The 18525-nt window shown below is 39.4% G+C and overlaps 1 protein-coding gene across 4 annotated transcripts in view; it reads right to left on the bottom strand.

Annotated features, from left to right (window-relative positions):
* Nucleotides 1-18525, bottom strand: part of CDK19 (cyclin dependent kinase 19) — a 120816-nt gene that overhangs the window by 6086 nt on the left and 96205 nt on the right. For 3 of the 4 annotated variants that reach the window (XM_079781119.1, XM_079781120.1, XM_079781121.1), the window contains 7 exons: nucleotides 15776-15907; nucleotides 7996-8139; nucleotides 7750-7819; nucleotides 4197-4269; nucleotides 3698-3795; nucleotides 2931-3009; nucleotides 1624-1890 (listed from right to left, as the gene is read on the bottom strand). In XM_079781119.1, coding sequence (XP_079637245.1) covers nucleotides 1624-1890; nucleotides 2931-3009; nucleotides 3698-3795; nucleotides 4197-4269; nucleotides 7750-7819; nucleotides 7996-8139; nucleotides 15776-15907 — 863 coding nt within the window. Of the gene's footprint in view, nucleotides 1-1623; nucleotides 1891-2930; nucleotides 3010-3697; nucleotides 3796-4196; nucleotides 4270-7749; nucleotides 7820-7995; nucleotides 8140-15775; nucleotides 15908-17358; nucleotides 17439-18525 lie in introns of those variants that run through there. The other variant, XM_079781122.1, reaches the window with a different exon arrangement.

Raw genomic sequence — 18525 nt, 5'->3', positions numbered from 1 at the left:
TGACAAAGATCAACTTTTATCTTAACTGAGCCTATTGTCTTTTTGCATCTATAACATACCTTTGGAATGTCAAAGTAACTTGCAACTTCTCCGTCCACCCCCACCCCTCAGGGCACAACCAAAGTGCCAGGATGGAGACCACAAATTCCCTCATTGTTACTGTTAATTGTTTATTGATAACTATCCTGTACCCACCTATGTAAAAGAAGCATGTGTCTGTCATTTTACTTTTTACCCAATCCCAGAAGTTTCCCCGCTTTGCTATCTCCCACCTTTAATCTATCACCAGCAGATTTCATACCCTCCTTTGATGGTAATTTATAAAACTAGGTGAAAAACCGCCATTCTCCGGAAATTCTGCATCCAAGCAAATGTTGACACAGTTTGGCTCAAATAAACTCACATTTTATTATTTTTTTTTTACAGATTTGAATGTTTCTTACCTTAACAAATACAATCAGAGACACAAAGATAAGCCAGTATATAGTAAAGGTTTATTGCTCATATGATAAGAATAAACCAATGTTGGGCGGGGGGGGATCTGAATTTATAAGAAAATTCAAAGAGGCTCATGACCTGCTGCTTTTAGAGGATCAAAGGGTAACCTTGACTAGTTTAACTGGAACCAAATGGCAGTGCTGTTCTGGCCCCTCTGCTTGCAGGGAATCTGCCAAGAGAGGTTTTCAGAGACACAGCTGTGAGAGAAAATACGTTCATTTTTTAAGATGTTCAAAATGGAAAGCCTGTTTAGGCAGCTATTTATTATATCTTTCCTGTTAATGTTTTTCTTGATTCCCGTTCCTTACCAGTGAGTTTATGGCCCCCTTGCCTGTGGTTTTGTTTTCTATTATCTCTAACCTCACTGCTCCCCCTCCACCAGTTTCCCGAGGGACGGTGGTTCTAACCTTTTTTCTTTCTACCTTTCATTTAAGTTTTTCTTCTCATTTTTAGACCTTTTCTTAGTTTGTTGCTACCCTGAACACAAGGTGGTTTTTTTCCCCCTCAAGATTCCTGCAGTTTTCACAAGTATTTTTACCTCTCTTCCCAAATACCAAACCTTTCATTTTTCTTTAATTTCAAGAATTTGTATTACAACTTATAGTTCTCTTTTTTATCAAAGTACTTTTAGCAGAAAGTATTTTCTAGTCTCAAACTTATTTCTAGTGAGATTTAATGGTTATTTCTGAGAAATTTCCATTTTAATCCTCTTCTCTTCTATGTTTATGTGGCTATTTACTATTTCCTTCCAATGACAGCAAATCTTTCTGGTATATAGCTATTTTGTCCAAAATATGCTACCACTCTTCTCCCTTTTCAATTGCTTATCTAGGTATCTTTTTCTGGTTCAAAGCTGAAAGGCAGCTGTCTGTGCAAAAGAAGAAATTTTCTTTGAAAAGGAAGGGGCCTGCCTCAGCTTTTCTTCTTGGGGTGTCAGGATAAACAAGTCAAAAGAGAAATATCTTGCAATTACATGAAATATAACAAAGATATTCATTTTCATATAATGCCCTAGAAACAGGATTTACAGTTTGTACAAACTTTAGAGTTAAGTGCTACTTAATTCTAAAAGCATTGATTTAATAAAATGTATAAACATTAAAAGTATAAAATTCAGGGGAGTACCTGATACTCTGACGGCATGACAGGCCCGCCTGAGTTTGCGCCTGAAGGCCCCAGCCGTGGCTTCTTGCTGGGAGGCACCTGGTTGAGGCCGGAGTCCTGACTGTGCTGCAGCCCTGCTGCGGTGCCCCCGGCCCCAGCCCCAGCCCCTCCTGCAGTCCCGTTGGTCTGGCTGCTGCTCTGCTGCTGAGGGGGTGCCTGCGGAGGGGCTGCTGTCTGTGCTGGAGGGACCGTGGGCTGCTGATGTTGGTTCTGTTGCTGTTGCTGATTCTTGGAAGGGAAAAAAAGCAAGCTTGGTATGGAACTAAATTAACAGGAAATGTCTTTCAATACCTGATGTACTGAGCCAACCTGCAGGGCGACCTATGTGGGACACCAAAGTGGCTGGAATGGCTGGAAAATGGAGCAGCCAAGGACTACAGCATCCTCAAAGGTTAACGTGCTGCGCCTGGAATGGGACTCATTCTCCAAGGTCCATTCAATTGCATAGTAATCCTCCAACCAGATACAGCATCCCACTGAAGACCACAGGCACATAGGAAATAGTTCTGTCCTCATTAAAACAGCTCTAATAGTCTTTCAAGAGTAATTTTCTGTACAGGGGTGTGGGAAGGGCCTTATATCTCCAAGTGTATCAAGAACAGAATGATGCTTTGAAAAGCAGCCTGCATAAGGTGATGGTAATAATGCTGAACAAAAAAAAGCAAGAATGAAGAGTCAGGGAATAAAATCCTATATAACAAAAGCCTAATATGCAAACTGTCCCCTCACCTGGACACCCTCTCCCTGGTCGGCCCCGCCCCCAATCAGCCTCCCCATACCTAATTCGTGCACTGGGCCTCTAGTAGGCTATAAAACAAATCAGGAAGGCCATCTATCTGTAAACTTATTACATTTCAAATTTCAAAGCATACCTACATAAATACAGATTTAACTAAATAAAAGGTGGTTAAATACATAGGGATTATCCTATATAATAAAGATGTAATATGTAAATGGTCATTATGCCGTGAAGCGTAACGACCGACCACGTAACAACCGGATCACGGATCAGCAGGAGGGTGGGGCAGCAAGCTACAAGTGGGTGGTGGAGAGCTACAGGAGGGGGCAGGGCAGCAAGCTATGAGGGGGGGGGTAGGGGGAGGGGGAATTAAGGAGGGCAGCGCAGCGGGCAGAGAGCTACTGGAGGGCGGCAGTGAGCTACTGGCGCATGGATTCATGCGCAGGGCTACTAGTTAAATTATACTTCCCTATGTTCTCTTTTTGCCTCCTTACTCTCTGAAAGTGAAAATGTACTGTGCAGTTCATACCTTATCACCTTTCTCTTCAGGTTCATCTTCATTTAGGAATTCTCGTTTGGGGTATGGAATCTGGCAGCCAGCAAACACACTAAGAATCATTACAAAGAAAGAAACGTCATGACTGAAAATCTACGATATCACTGACCTTGTTAATTTAAAATTCCACTTTTTTCTCAAAGTATTTCCTATTCTTCATCTGTGATTGGTGCTTGCTAGATGTCTCCCATCACAACTTAATTAAAGCATTAAAGAACAATTCGTTGTCTTAATTTTACACGTTGCCATGTTCAATAACAAATCTTAGCTGCTGTTAGGGAGTTGACAAACTTCATTGGCATTAATAATAACTGAATTTGTATTTCTTCAACAAAGAAAATAACTTTTCTTCCAAGAAAAGCTGTACCTCTAACAAACCTAAGCACAACGATATACGTAGGTATAACCGAGGATGGAGACACACTATTTAATTTTAACTTTTAAGTCCCCACTGGTTCCGTTTAAACTGTTCTGACTGACCTTCTATAAAAGTCCCATCTGTCCCATTTGTTTTTATCTGTAAAACTGATTAATCATCACTCCTAAAATACTTCTTTTCATTCACACCTCTCCACAGCTTTGCCTCCTTCAAAATACAAGACCTTTCTCGTAAGTACTTTTTCCCCAAAGTAGCATTAATGAAGAAAGTACAATACTTCAAAACAAGTGCTCTCTTGCTTTCAGCCACTACCCGACACCCTCACCTGGAGCAAAGGACACAGAAAAGGTAGGGTACATACTCCAGTGTTGGCAAGGGGTCCTCCTGAAAATAGGGGTCCTGCAGAGCTTGTTCTGAGGTGATTCTCTTAGTTGGATCCATAGTGAGGAGTTTCTGAAGCTAGGGTAACACAGAAGAAATTGATAACACATGAAAAAATTGTTTACAAGTCAGTTCTGACTTTTATATTAATGTCTAACAGGATTAATTCAAATGCCATTTTGTACAGCTCACTGCATGATTAGCACACTATACACATTTATGTGGAATTGGCAAAAATCATTAGCATTAAAGCAGTTTTAGAATTTAATTCATTTTCTGCTGATAAAATTATTGGGGGGAAAATAAGGCTGAAAGTCACGGATAACATCTCAAAAGAAAAATATTTAATCTGGCCCAGCACCCACTGATTTCTTGTCCTTCTAAAGAGAAGGAACAGCTGGGACAATTCCATGGGAAATGGGATGAGGTGAGAGCGGCACTAAGGTTCTGACTTCCCAATCTGGGGGAGATGCACCTACCAAGAGGAACACTTTGCTGTCAGGCTTGACCTTGTGTTTTTCCATGTACTTTATGAGGCTGCTGTTGGCGTATCTGTAAAGACATCACAATCATACATCATTGGGAACACTTACACCATACATATAACGGAAAGCTCAAAGACTGGGTTTTCCTATAAGGTATATGTTTTTTCTGATTAAAAAGGAACACACACCAAACATTGGTAAGTGTGTAAAGAAATAGGAATTGTTACACACCACATGCAAGAGTTTACATTTTTACAATCACTTTGGAAAATAATTATGCATTAACCATTAGAGTTGAAAATGTGAATATCTTATGACCCAGCAATTCTTTTCCTACGTACATAATCTAGTCTAAGAGAGATTTTTTAAAAAAATACATTTTTATTGATCTCAGAGAGGAAGGGAGAGGGAGAGAGAGAGATAGAAACATCCATGATGAGAGAGAATCATTGATCGGCTGCCTCCTGCAAGTCCCTAACTGGGGATCGAGCCCACAACCCAGGCATGTGCCCTTGACCAGAATCGAACCTGGGACCCCTCAGTCTGCAGGCCGACGCTCTATCCACTGAACCAAACCAGCTAAGGCTAAGAGAGATTTTTGCACATGCATAACAGGATACATAGACAAGAAATGTTCTTGGCAGCATTTTGGTAATAGAATAAACTATAAACAACCCAAATGTATATCTCTAAAGAATGGGTAATTAAATTCTTATGTATTAACATAACAGAATGCTAACAATAGTAAAAATGAATACAGAGGTTGAATGAGGAAAAACAAAGTGCAGAAAGTATGATACTATTTATATAAAAAGTTCAAAGATACATTAAACTGAACAATAATTTATTTGTAGTAAACCTATAATGAAAAATGAGGAATGATAAATACAAATTCAGAACAGGGGCTACCCTTTGGGAGGGACATGAACAAGAAGGGAGGGTACATAGAGTACTTCTGTAATATTAGTAATGTTCTATTTCTTTGGTTGAGGGGTGAGGTAGAAGGGTATTCATTTATTATCCTAAATAAGCTATATATATCACATATACTCTTTCCTATATATGAAATATTTCAAATTTAAATGGGTAAAAAATAGAAAATACATGTTCATGGCAGAAAATTTAGAGAATATAGTAGAGTATAAAGAAGAAAATTAAAATCACTCATAATCAAGCCATTCAGTGATAAAGAACCACTGTCAAGATTTTGATAATTTCCTGACATTATACACACACACATATACACACACATACACACACATTATACAAACAGTGAGGGATTTTTGTTTTGTTTTTATAAAACGGGGATCATACTGTATAAATTGCCCTAACTTTTTTCACTTAATATTGTTTTATAAGCATTTTTCCTTGTCAAATGTTCTTTAAACTTATTATCTGTAGTGGTTGCATATCTCCTACTGTTACTAATGTGTTTCACAACAGTTATTATTCACCTTGCAGGTAAATCTGGTACACATTGTAGGGAGACAATACTGCAGAGCAGGTGAGAATTAGAGACAGCTACCGGATCCTGACTGTCAGTTACTATTGTATGATCTTGGGCAGTTAGCACTATGAAAGGCTTAGATTCCTCATTTCAAAGTGAGGATTATAATTATACCTACATTACAGAGTTGTTATAACGATCATATGAGAAAATGTAGGTAAAGGGTATAGGACATGCCAGGCACATAGTAAGTACTGAATTAGCAGCTCGAATTGCTTCCACAGAACAAATTCTTGGAATTATTTGGTCAAAGCATATGTACATTTCAAAGCCCTTTTTATGTGCTCTAGGACCCTGCTACACAAACCTGGCCTCCAGATCTGCAGCATGGGCACCTGAGAGCCTACATTAGAAATACAGATTCTGCCTGGCTGGCATGGCTCAGGGGTCGGGTGTTGACCTACGAACTAGGCGGTCATAGTTCAATTCCCATTCAGGGCATGTGCCCGGTTTGCCAATCAATGATTCTCTCTCATCATTGATGTTTCGATCTCTTTCTTCCTCTCCCTGCCTCTCTGAAATCAATAGAAACACGTGTTTTTTTTAAAAAATTCACAATGTCTAGGCTATAGAACACAAAGTGAAGAGTGGTTTATGAGATGAATTTGGTGATGTAGAAGCCAAGCTTTTGTTAGCTGTATTAAGGAATTGAAAGTAATGGTGACTGAAGAGCACTAGAAGACCGACATGATCAAATCTGCTTTTGGCAATGACTGCAGTGTAGACAGTGAGCTGGAATGAAGACTGGAGGTAGAAAAACCACTTAGGAGGCCATTTCAAGATTCTGGGTGAGACAGTGGTGGTCTGCATTTTAATAGTGGCAGGGTGAATGGAGAGAAATACAATGATTCAAAGGAAATTTAGAACAAAGAACTGACTAGATTTATTGTTTGGACAATGGGAAGCAAAATGGAAGAGAGTGAGATCAGGGATATCTCCATGCTTTTGGCTTCAATAATTAGGTGAATCATGTACATTGAGTAGTATCATAAGATACATAAGTAGGGAGGAAATAAAGCAGAGGAGAGGTTTAGGAGGATAAATGATGAATTCAGTTTGGGACATTTAACTGAAGTGTTTGTGGACACTGAAATTGAGATTCCATAAGACAATTAGATAAATGGGTCTGAAACTTAGAAAAGAAATCTGAGTAGGATATATTAATTGGGAATTATCAGCATAATTGACAGTAAATTGTGGTCATTGGGATCATGGAGACTTCCTGGGGAAAGTGTCTAGAGTGAGGAGAGAAAACCTTGAGCGATATCAAGGCTATCTTTAAGAGATGCCATTTGTATGAAAGGAGAGGAGGGTAATACTCCCCTTGACAAGAATGAAAGAGGCCCTTGAGTCTGACAATGGCATCTAACCATAGAGTTTGTGTGTGTGTGTGTGTGTGTGTGTGTGTGTGTGTGTGTGTGTGTTTTAGAGGTAGGTAGAGGCAAAGGACCTACCAAGGACTGTGTAACAGAGGGGCCAAAAATGTTTAGTGCCATTCTCTACTTGTATTTATGATGTCTGCTTTTGTTCCTATAAGCCTGAAATTTTTCCATTATGTTGCCCAAAAGGGAGCCTCCTTCCCCTTTTCCTCTGAGCATATACACTTATAATAAAGTCCTTTCATGTACCTTTCCTCTCCTCTTGTTTCTACTCAACATAAATGCCCTGCCAGTTACTCAGATCCCTGCTGCCATGTGTTCTTCCTCTGTCATCTTGGCAGCTAGCCCAGCATTCAGTCACCAGACATTACTCAGAGAAAGATAAAAATCATAGTTGTGGCCCTGAACTGAGCCCTTTATCCTGCTAAGATGGAGGAGACATTGAAACTATCTATTGCCCCTTAAGTTCTTAGGAGTTTTTAAATACTACAGCATAAGCCTGCCATATATGTGAACATCTGTAATATCTTCTTAAAATCATAGGCATAATGAATATTTTAAAAAATCTAGGTTTCTAGTTTAAATAATCTATATCTGTTTTTTTTTAAGATTAAATATTCCCAATGAAATGACTACTTATATTTAATATGGAGTTACTTACGTTGTTCTTCTAAAGTCTTTTTGAAGTGTGGGGTATTCTGGCATCTTTCTAATATCTTCCCAGTCTTTATCTTACAAAAAAAATATTGAATGTTGTTAAAGGAAATAATGTGTTACTTTGATAAAATAATCTCCTAGTTATTTTAGCTCAATATATATATACATATATATTACTTTAAAAATATGCTTTTGAAAAGAAATAATTTTGAAATAGGACTCAAATATTTTGAAAAAGAAAGTAAATTACCTGCAGGAAATCCCATGACACTAAATATCCGATCGAGTTGATCATGATGAAAGGGATTACTTGTTTTTATATCTTCCTGACGACAGTGAAAAATTGGCTCTGAAGTCAACAATTCAGCAAATATGCAACCTATTGCCCATATATCTATGAAGAAAGGGAAACAAGTTTTTGTACACATTTATTATATTTCTTTGGTTATAATTTCTGGGTATAATCACAGCCTACACATAAAAATACTTTTCAGTAAAGCAATATACAAAATACAGTAAGTGTATTAAGAAAACATATACATGAGACATGAACAGATGATTACCACACAACACATTGAAAGCCAAATAAAAAAACATTTACCTGTGTATTTCCTAATGAAGATAAGCTTAGGAAACTCAATTTAGTAAGCAATGAATTTACTTTATATATAGGCAAAAGTCTTCCTAACCACTATTAGTAATTCAACTACTAAAGCATTCAACTGATAATCTATTACTCAAATATGATAGACTAAAACAATATCACCATGAGGTATAGCAAAACATTCTTTAAAGCAATCAATTACATAACTATAGAGCAGAATGTCTGAGTCCAACAGTAATACCACATAAAATTATTTGGAAAAACTCAACTTTTGGCTGAAAGACTACCAACTTCAGTTTTTCAAGAAATTGTAAGGTTCAGAAGTTGATAAATACAGAGGTAGACAGACACCAGTAAAGAGAGATGTTATCTAAATATACTCACTCAGTCAGGGGTGGGGAATGTCCAGCCCAAGGGCTCTATAAGGCCCGCAAATTTGGTCTGGCACGTACAAGGCATTAAGGGTGAGTTAATTACATGTCTGACCAAATATAGCAGGCTGATTTATAAGCAGATAACCAAATGGCCCTTGATAGAACACAGGTTCCCCACCCCTGCTTAGATGTTTCCCCAATCCTCCAACATCTCAGGATAAAGTTAGGCATCTTTGAAAGTCTTATTAACTATTTCAAACCACCACTTATTTTGATTTTTTACATTGAAAAACTGTAATTCAGATTCAGAGATTATATTATATTCACAATGCTTTGTCAAATATATTAATAATAAAATAAAGTATTTTTAAAAAATAATGTAGATGGTTTCTATCTCTCTATGCCTCTCCCTTCCTCTTTCTCTCAAATCAATAAAAACATTTTTTAAAAATTATCTTTGCTTAACCGGTTTGGCTCAGTGGATAGAGCGTCGGCCTGCGGACTGAAGGGTCCCAGGTTGGATTCCGGTCAAGGGCATGTACCTTGGTTGTGGGCACATCCCAGTAGGGGGTGTTGCAAGAGGCAGCTGATCGATGTTTCCCTCTCATCGATGTTTCTAACTCTCTATCCCTCTCCCTTCCTCTCTGTAAAAATCAATAAAATATATTTTTTAAAAATTATCTTTATTTCTCAAAAAACACAACTATTTTGATTTTAAAAGCAAAACATTTAATTATAAAATACTCATAAAACTGTGTTTCTCGAAGTGTGGGTTGTCAAAGTGTATGGACCACATACAATAGAATCACCTAATGGTACATGTTAAAAATGGGCCTTGCCGGGCCAGCGTGTCTCAGTGGTTGAACATCAACCTATAAACCAGGAGATCACGGTTCGATTCTCAGTCAGGGTACTTGCCCGGGTTATAGTCTCAATCACTCCCCAGTAGGGGGTGTGCAGGAGGCAGCTAATCAATGATTCTCTCTCATCACTGATGTTTCTATCTCCCTCTCTTTCCTTCCTCTCTGAAATATATATATCCTCTATAATAAAAGGCTAATGTGCAAATCAACCAAACAGTGGAACAACCGGTCACTATCATGCACACTGACCACCAGGGGGCAGATGCTCAATGCAGGAGCTGCCCCCTGGTGATCAGTGCGTTCCCACAGGGGGAGTGCCGCTCAGCCAGAAGCCCTGAGCCAGGATCATGGCTGGTGAGTGCAGCGGTGGTGGCGGGAGCCTCTTCCGTCTCTGTGGCAGCGCTAAGGATGTCTGACTGCTGGCTTAGGGCATCCCCCAAGGGCTCCTGCACTGTGAGAGGGCGCAGGCCAGGCTGAGGGTTTCCCCCCGCCCCCCAAGTGTATGAATTTCTTGCACCGGGCCTCGTGTGTGTGTGTGTGTGTGTGTGTGTGTGTGTGTGTGTGTGTATTTTTTTTTAAATGGGTCTTACCATGGATTTTGTATAAGAATCTCTGAGAAGGAGGAAACCAAGATGGCGGCATAGGTAAACGCCTGAACTTGCCGCCTCGCACAACCACTTCAAAACTACAACCAAAAGACAAAACGGACATCATCCAGAACCACAGGAAGGCTGGCTAAGTGGGAATTCTACAACTAGAAGAGAAAAGCACATTGAGACTCAGGAGCTGCGGAAGTAAAGGCAGAGGTATGGAGACGCGCGCGTGGAGAGCACTGGCAAATGAGTACACGGCTGGCTTTCTCAATCGGGAGGGAGACAAAAGCTCCCAACTGCTCTGAACTCCAGTTCCGGGCGAGACTCTGGGGACCCAGACTCATACGGGGAGAAACTGGACTGTCTGGCAGCAGGCGGAACTCGAGGGTGGCTTTCTCTCAGAGGTGCTTGCAATGATTACCAAGAGACACTGAGACCCGGGGGCCTCTTAGGGCAGGGCTGACTGGAAGCTATTGCTGTTTGCTCCGCCCTGAGACTCCACCCCATCCAAGCTGTGTGCAGAGGCTTTTGCATATGAATGGCCTGGTCCTCTGAAATCTAAACTTACCTATCAAACTGCAGCTGAGTCAGAGAGACCCAGAATATCCAAAAGAAGGCCCAAGGCCCCACAGCAGCTTGCATTGCTTCACAGCTGGGCCTCATCTGGGCACCTCTAAAACCCAAACAAAGAAGAGGAATCTGCAGATCTCTCCATAGCTCCTGCTGGGTGGCCTCAGGCAGAGGCTAAATTAGCACCTCCTTGGAGATCCAAGAGCCAGTGTACCCAGGGGTCAGAGTAGGACCATCCAGATTATAACTCCTCAGATCCATAAGGGACACACTCAGGAAGCAGACTCAGTGAGCACCAAAGCCCCACTGAAACAAGTCTTGCCTCATAAGGGTGTCTCCAGCACAGAAGTTCTCCCAGGGTAGACACAGCTGATCCTCACAGCCAATTGGCCTGGAGGTCAATTCCTCCCAGTGATACCAACAACAATCAAGGCTTAACTACAACAAGACTGTGCACACAGCCCACAAAGGGGTGCACTAAGAGTGTCCACCTCAGGTAACTGGTGAGGCTGAGCCACGGGGCCCTATAGGACACCTAGCACACAAAGCCACTCTATCAACTCAGGGAAGCAGCCAAAATGTGGAGACAAAGAAACAGGTCACAAATGAAAGAAATGGAGGAAAGCAAACGGCTGGATATAGAGTTCAAAACTACAGTTATAAGGTTTTTCAAGAATTTTCTAGAAAAGGCCAATAAATTTAGTGAGACCCTTGAGGATATGAAAAAGGACCAACTAGAAATTAAGCATACACTGACTGAAATAAAAAATAATATACAGAGATACAACAGCAGACTAGAGGATCGCAAGAATCAAGTCAAAGATTTGAAATAAAGAAGCAAAAAACACCCAACTGGAAAAGCAAAAAGAATCCAAAAATATGAAGATAGTAGTGTAAGGAGCCTCTGGGCCAACTTCAAGCATACCAACATCTGAATTATGGGGGTGCCAGAAGAAGAGAGAGAGCAAGATACTGAAAACCTATTTGAAGAAATAATGACTGAAAATTTCCCCCACCTGGTGAAAGAAATAGACTTACAAGTCCAGGAAGCACAGAGAACCCCAAACAAAAGGAATCCAAAGAGGACCACACCAAGACACATCATAATTAAAATGCCAAGAGCAAAAGACAGAGAGAATATTAAAAGCAGCAAGAGAAAAACAGTTACCTACAAGGGAGTACCCATACGACTGTCAGCTGATTTCTCAACAGAAACTATGCAGACCAGATGGGAGTGGCAAGAAATATTCAAAGTGATGAATAGCAAGAACCTACAACCAAGACTACTCTACCCAGCAAAGTTATCATTCAGAATTGAAGGGCAGATAAAGAGCTTCACAGATAAGAAAAAGCTAAAGGAGTTGATCGCCGCCAAACCAGTATTATATAAAATGCTGAAAGGTATTCTGTAAGAAGAGGAAGAAGAAGAAAAAGGTAAAGATAAAAATTATGAACAACAAATACATATCTATCAACAAGTGAATCTAAAAATCAAGTGAATAAAAAATCTGATGAACAGAATAATCTGGTAGAATCAGGGGCACAGAAAGGGAGTGGACTGACAATCCTCTGTGGGGAAAGGGCTGTGGGGGGTGCGGGAAGAGACTGGACAAAAATCATACACCTATGGATGAGGACAATGGTGGGGGTGGTAAGGGCATGGGGTGGGGTGGGAACCGGGTGGAGGGGAGCTATGGGGGGGGGGGGGACGAGGAACAACTGTAATAATCTGAACAATAAAGATTTTTAAAAAAAAAGAATCTCTGAGAATATGATAGACTTTGGTGGGGGCTTATTTAGTTTTACAGGATTTTGGCTGAATTTGCCTTTCTTACTGGGAATATCCCTTTTAGATATCGATTGTATCAGTGCTTGCTAAGATAAGGTGACCAGATTTTAACATTGGTAAAGCGGGACACCATTGACTGGGGAAGAGGGGGGTTCTTGATTAAAAATTTGGTCTATATGGAGCAACAAAAATTTTCACAGAACGCAAAAATAGTATTGTAATATATTTTTTTAAATTTCAACATAAGTACAATTTACAAATATAATAAATAAAAAATTATGTATAGTATTATTTTATTCTTTGGCATATTTCTCATTTGAGTGAATTTTTTTTTAGTTGATTGCTGTCGTTGTTTAAAAGGTCATGAATTTGCCATAACGTAAGTCGTAAGTGTCACTTTCAAGGCCAGCGCTAGACTTTTTGCCGCCACTATAAAATATAAATAATACGAGTACTGTCTGCTAAATTCAAGAAAATTTATGTATTTATGAAATAAATAAATTACTTACCTAAATTATCTGAATAGCTGATTTGTAATGACATCACTTGTTTAACTAGCTTACTAGCACGCAGTACGATGTGTATCGTCTGAGAGACAGTTACAAAATGTTTTCATCGTTGCCAATCCCAAAAAATGCCATTGTTCATTAAGTCCAAACAATGGTGGTCGAATTCTAACAACTGATCAACAATGCGAACTTTGATAAGCAGTTCTCGATAATCAGTTCTCAACAATTATTTGTTATTATTAAAGTTTAACATTATAAAATTAACAAAAATAATATAAAACTCATATCCTGGCTAAATAGCCACATGGCCGCCAAAAACCGTATATTCCCTTCCCGTTCTCCTGCTGTTCCCTAGCTTGTTGTGCATTCTTTCCAAAAAATCGGGACTTTTTTAAAACGCCGTGGAACGCGGGACAAATTGTTAAAAAGCGGGACGCCTGGTCACCTTATGCTAAGAGTCCAACACATACAAATTTCTACTGTTATCACATCCTTTATTCCTACCCCGTGCCCTGGGTTATCTCACGTTCAATTCTGTTCTAAAGCACTACCTGTAACTTCCAACTAACACTACCCCATTCTCTGGCTCACTTTCAGTCTCTTACTATCCTCTGGAGCCTTCTGTGGTTGCCTAAGAGATTTACTTTTCTCCATAGAAAGAGACCCAATAACAGAAAAAGCAAACATAAGCCTAAAAGTCTAAAAACACAGCCCTATGGTCAAAGTCACTCACTGGGTAGAGTCAGGCTCTGATTTTAACTCCTCATTCTTAGGACCACTCTATTCCTTCCATTTGCTTTTGGTAGTTCTTTCTTCACCCTTCAGAGAACTGCCACTGTCAGGTGCTGACAGTGTGGCCTTGACAGCTCTGATACAGAGCTGCCAGGGGAAGGGTCTACACTCTTCTAACTGAAGTTACTCACGGACTCTTTTACTTATTTAACCCTTTGCACTCGCTTGCTTTTTTCTCAATTCCTTTATTCTAATGCTAACCGTGTCGAGTCACACTCGACATCCGAGTGCAAAAGGTTAATAAAACCCTTCAGCAGTATTTATGAAGTATTACAATATTTTAGCACTGTACTAGTGTAACAATCCCCAGACAAAGTATAAATGTGTTGTGGGTGTCTGAATTTTGCAAAAGTCAGATCTCCCAATGAATGAAGACATTATTATATTAAAACTAGAGGCCCGGTGCATGAAATTCATGCACGGTATATATATGTGTGTGTGTGTGTGTGTGTGTGTGTGTGTGTGTGTGTGACCCTCAGCCCAGCCTGCACCCTCTCCAATCTGGGACCCCTCGGACATCCCTCTCACAATCCAGGACTGCTGGCTACTAACCACTCATCTGCCTGCCTGCCTGATTGCCCCTAACCACTCTGCCTGCCAGCCTGATAGCCCCCTAACTGCTCCCCTGCAGGCCTGATAGATGCCTAACTGCTCCCTGCTGGCATGATCGTCCCCAACTGCCCTCCCCTGCCGGCCCAATTGCCTCCAACTGCCTTCCCCTGTGGGGCTGAGGGACTGGGGGGCTGAGGCTGAATTAGGTGGGGCTGAGGGACTGGGGGACCATGGCTGGATGAGGCGTGTGGCACCTGCCACCCCCCGGCAGGACTGAGGGGACTGGGGGACTCTGGCTAGATGAGGCGCGCAGCGCCTGCCGCCTGCTGCCTGCCGCCCCCTGGTGGGGCTGAGGGGACTGGGGGACTCCCGCTGGATGAGGCGGGGCTGAGGGGACTGGGCACCACCATTTTGTGGCTGTGGGGGCCACCATCTTGTGAGGCATGGCAGTCAATTAGCATATTCCCTCTTTATTAGATAGTATTTTTGTTTCCCTTTTTAGGATGAGTAGGTCAATTATCAGTCTAATCTTCCAAATGTAAGAACTTGCTTTGTAGTTCTTTGGGTGTCACCAAGTTTTTCATAAGCTTAACAGAAAGAATTGTGCTTATTTGTCTGTAAAAGGAAAATCTAAAGAAATATACTCCCTCCCTATCCTCTCTTAAAGAAATCTCTAGATTTGAGGAAGATTCCTCTTCTTAACTTCCTTAGCTTGCAGTTGGATCCTCTGAGAACAATATAGTGACCAGGTAGCAAAATCTCTGATGCTTCTGTTCTGAAGCCGACTTTAAATCCTACAGAGAGTTATGTCTGTAACAGATTTTCCTATTCAGTTGTTTCTCTTTTTACCTGGAGAGATGGCAAGATGCTGAGCACAGCTAACATACCAAGAGTCTGTCTATTTTCTACCTTAATGGAGAAACTGCCATTCTGATAACTGTAATGGCAAGAGAGAAAGATGAGTCATAGTTTCTTGCTTCGGAAAGGCTGACTAACTTTTCTCCAGATAGAAGGGGGCTCCTCCAACACCCCACTACTCCTGTGTTTCTGTTTGTGAAGAAACAATTCTAAACCTCTCTCCAGTTCTTCTGATCGATAGTAGGTGAGTGCCAAATAAAATTTACATGTTATTATTTCCATAGCAACTCAATGGACCAGATACCTCTATTTGCTGAAAGAAAATGCTTTCTTCTTTAAAGAACCATTTTCTCCTATACAGTTAAAAATCCAAATCCAACAGATTGCAAAATCTAGTAGTACAAAAGATAACAGGACTTTCACAAAGAGACAGAAAGTAGTTTTTACAAAGCAGTTTCATTATTATATCATTTGATATTTAGGATAATTCAATGCCAAGTAATTAAATCATTTTAGACTAACTTACCAATGGCTTTTGTATAATGCCTTGCACCAAGCAAAAGTTCTGGAGCCCGATACCAAAAAGTCACAACTACTGGATCCAAATCTGCTAGCGGCTTTAGAGGAGAATTGAATAATCTGGCAAAACCCATGTCAGCTAAAAAATAAAATAAATTAACATGAAACTCAGTTTGGCATGCTACTGAAAGCATACAAAGTTGATGACAATAATTAGTACCCTTAGAAAGCAAGCCTTTTCCTCCATTTTCAACCCGTGGCCTGTACCAGGCACCAGATCTCCCCTTCTGAGGGAGATACTATTATGGTGCCCATTTTACTGATGAAGAAACTGAGGCTTAAAGATATTCTGACTTGCCCAAGGTCATAGAACTACTAAGTACGGAGTCAGAATGAGAATCCAGGTCTGGTTTCAGATTCCTGTCTTTCAGAGACAGCTACAATAATATTCTTAGATTTTTTTAAATTGAAAGATCTAAAAACAATTTGAAAGATAATCTAAGTTTCAATGATTAATTATGACTTCTGTAAGACTAAACATCTAAAAATGGACTAAATCTTAGGTCAGTGTGTGTTAGAATCAGTTCTTTTGGACTCGTGAGAGCTGACTGGTACATATCTAGTCTCAACTCTGAGTTCAGTGACATCATGTTGGTGGCTTGAAATTGGCTGTGGTGAGAATATTTACATCATAGAAAACAGCAAATGCTACAAATTGGGGCTTTCCCCCCTAGAGAGCCACATCACATACATGTTTCCAAGAACATGTAGAGAATGTACGAGATAATTTGTTGTAATTCAGCATTAACAAAGACCTGTATCAAAGCTAACTGATTTGACTATTAGAGGAGTACAAAAGCAGTAAAAAGAATACTTATTACTAAAGAAGGTCCTGGGGACCATCTAATTTTCTTAAGATTTCATAAACAACAAATAACTTACATCTACCAAACATTTTAGAGTTTTACAAACTGTTTTCAGATACATCATATATCACTTCATTTAATCCTCATAAGAACACTGGTTTAATAAGTGTTTTGGTCCCTACTTCTGAGATAAAGGGTCTAGGGGCTGAAGCAGTTAAATGACTTGCCCATGGTTATAGGGATACTAAGTAAAGATGTCAGTACTCAAACAAAAACCATATTATAATCTAGCAGCTACATTCTTAACCACTGATCTGACATCCAATTATAATATTATAGTAATAATTGCATGTCACAAAGGCAAAATCACAAAAATTATAAACCCCTGTACTTTGAAATACATAATATACACAATATAATTTTACTATAAGGGGCCCCAATGTACTATAAAATGCACAATTAGTACATAAAATTTCAACTACAGACAATCATTTAATCTAAAATTAATGCTATGATATAACATACATTAAAACTTTAATTTACAGTGATATTATTTCTTGAGAGTTTGAATAATTTGTAAGACTTTCTGGAAATGTTTTGAAGAAGCCAGGTCTTCAAAAACAAAGCTGCCCAAGGAAGCCTGTGCTAAAGCCTACTCGTCCTTAACTAAATTTCCCTATTGCAAACAAAAACAGTCAAACCATCCTACCAATATTATACCTACTTCAGAGCACTGCTTTGTAAATTTAACAGATGCTGACTGTTGTTGATGGCAAAGTAGTCTGATAGAATGCTGCTCCACCCACTGAAAAACATTTTGTTTTGAAGTAAAGGCTAAAGCCAGTTTTTCCCCCTTATTTTCTACTTCCTTAATTTTTTGTAAGTCACATCTATTCACTGTCAAATGAAAGACCAGAGGACACAATGTACATTCTTGGAAACAATCTCTGCCTATTATATGAACTTCAAAGGAGTTTTATTTTTTTTATTTTTTATTACCAGATTGTAGATACAAAATAATTAGCCATTTACATGCAATAAACATTAATACTTCAAGAAAAATTATTTTAAATATAATAATGTTACATGCAACAAACATTAATATTTCAATCAATGGAGTTTTAAACCATTTTTCAAATACTTACTAATTCAGACAAAAGATTACAAGCTTAAACATTACTAACAGTTATTTTCCTAAAATTAGATATGAATGAAATTTCCAATCAGTCAGCAGCAGTAGTAAAATTCTGTGTGGGTGCTAATTAGGCAGTATAAAATTATAGAAAAACAGCAAAAGACACTGTCTACCACCAAGGAGCTTACATGAAGGTGAGATAACAAAATACAGAGCAGACAAAAATAAAAAAGGATAAGTACTGTTAAGAAAAGGAAAGTTGCTACTGGACTGTAAGTCTCTTGAAAGAAGAGCCTAGGTCTCCATGGTTTTCTCTGGAACAATGTTGGATAAACATTTGTACAAGTGAACCAAACTGAAAGCAGAACTGGAGCTGGGTGCTGAAGGAAGAGTGTTTGTGAACAGTAAAGAAGGCAGTAAGTATTTTAGGTAAGGCCTGGGAGTCTTTAGGTTGCTGAGGAGGGAAGGGCTCAGATACAGAGAAGGGCACAATGTGTTTTCCATTCAACTATGCTTTCCTTTTTGGCCAAAAAGAACAGTATTATAGCATTAAACATAGGAATCAGAGTATTACTAATTTTTTAAAAATAATGTGTTATTAAAATTTAAAGCAATCTTTCAACTAGATTGTTTACTTGACCTTTTTAAAATTAATTTTTATCCCTGGTTTTATCCTTAATCTTGGATCGAATTTCAATCCTAAAACTCTTAATGGTCAGGGTAGGATACAGAATTTTATGCTGAGAAATAGTAGAG

This window comes from Cnephaeus nilssonii, assembly GCF_951640355.1.
Source record: "Cnephaeus nilssonii genome assembly, chromosome: 9".
Classification (NCBI taxonomy): Eukaryota; Metazoa; Chordata; class Mammalia; order Chiroptera; family Vespertilionidae; genus Cnephaeus; species Cnephaeus nilssonii.
The sequence above is the reverse complement of the archived record's forward strand: the minus strand, read 5'-3'. Positions and strand labels throughout refer to the sequence as shown.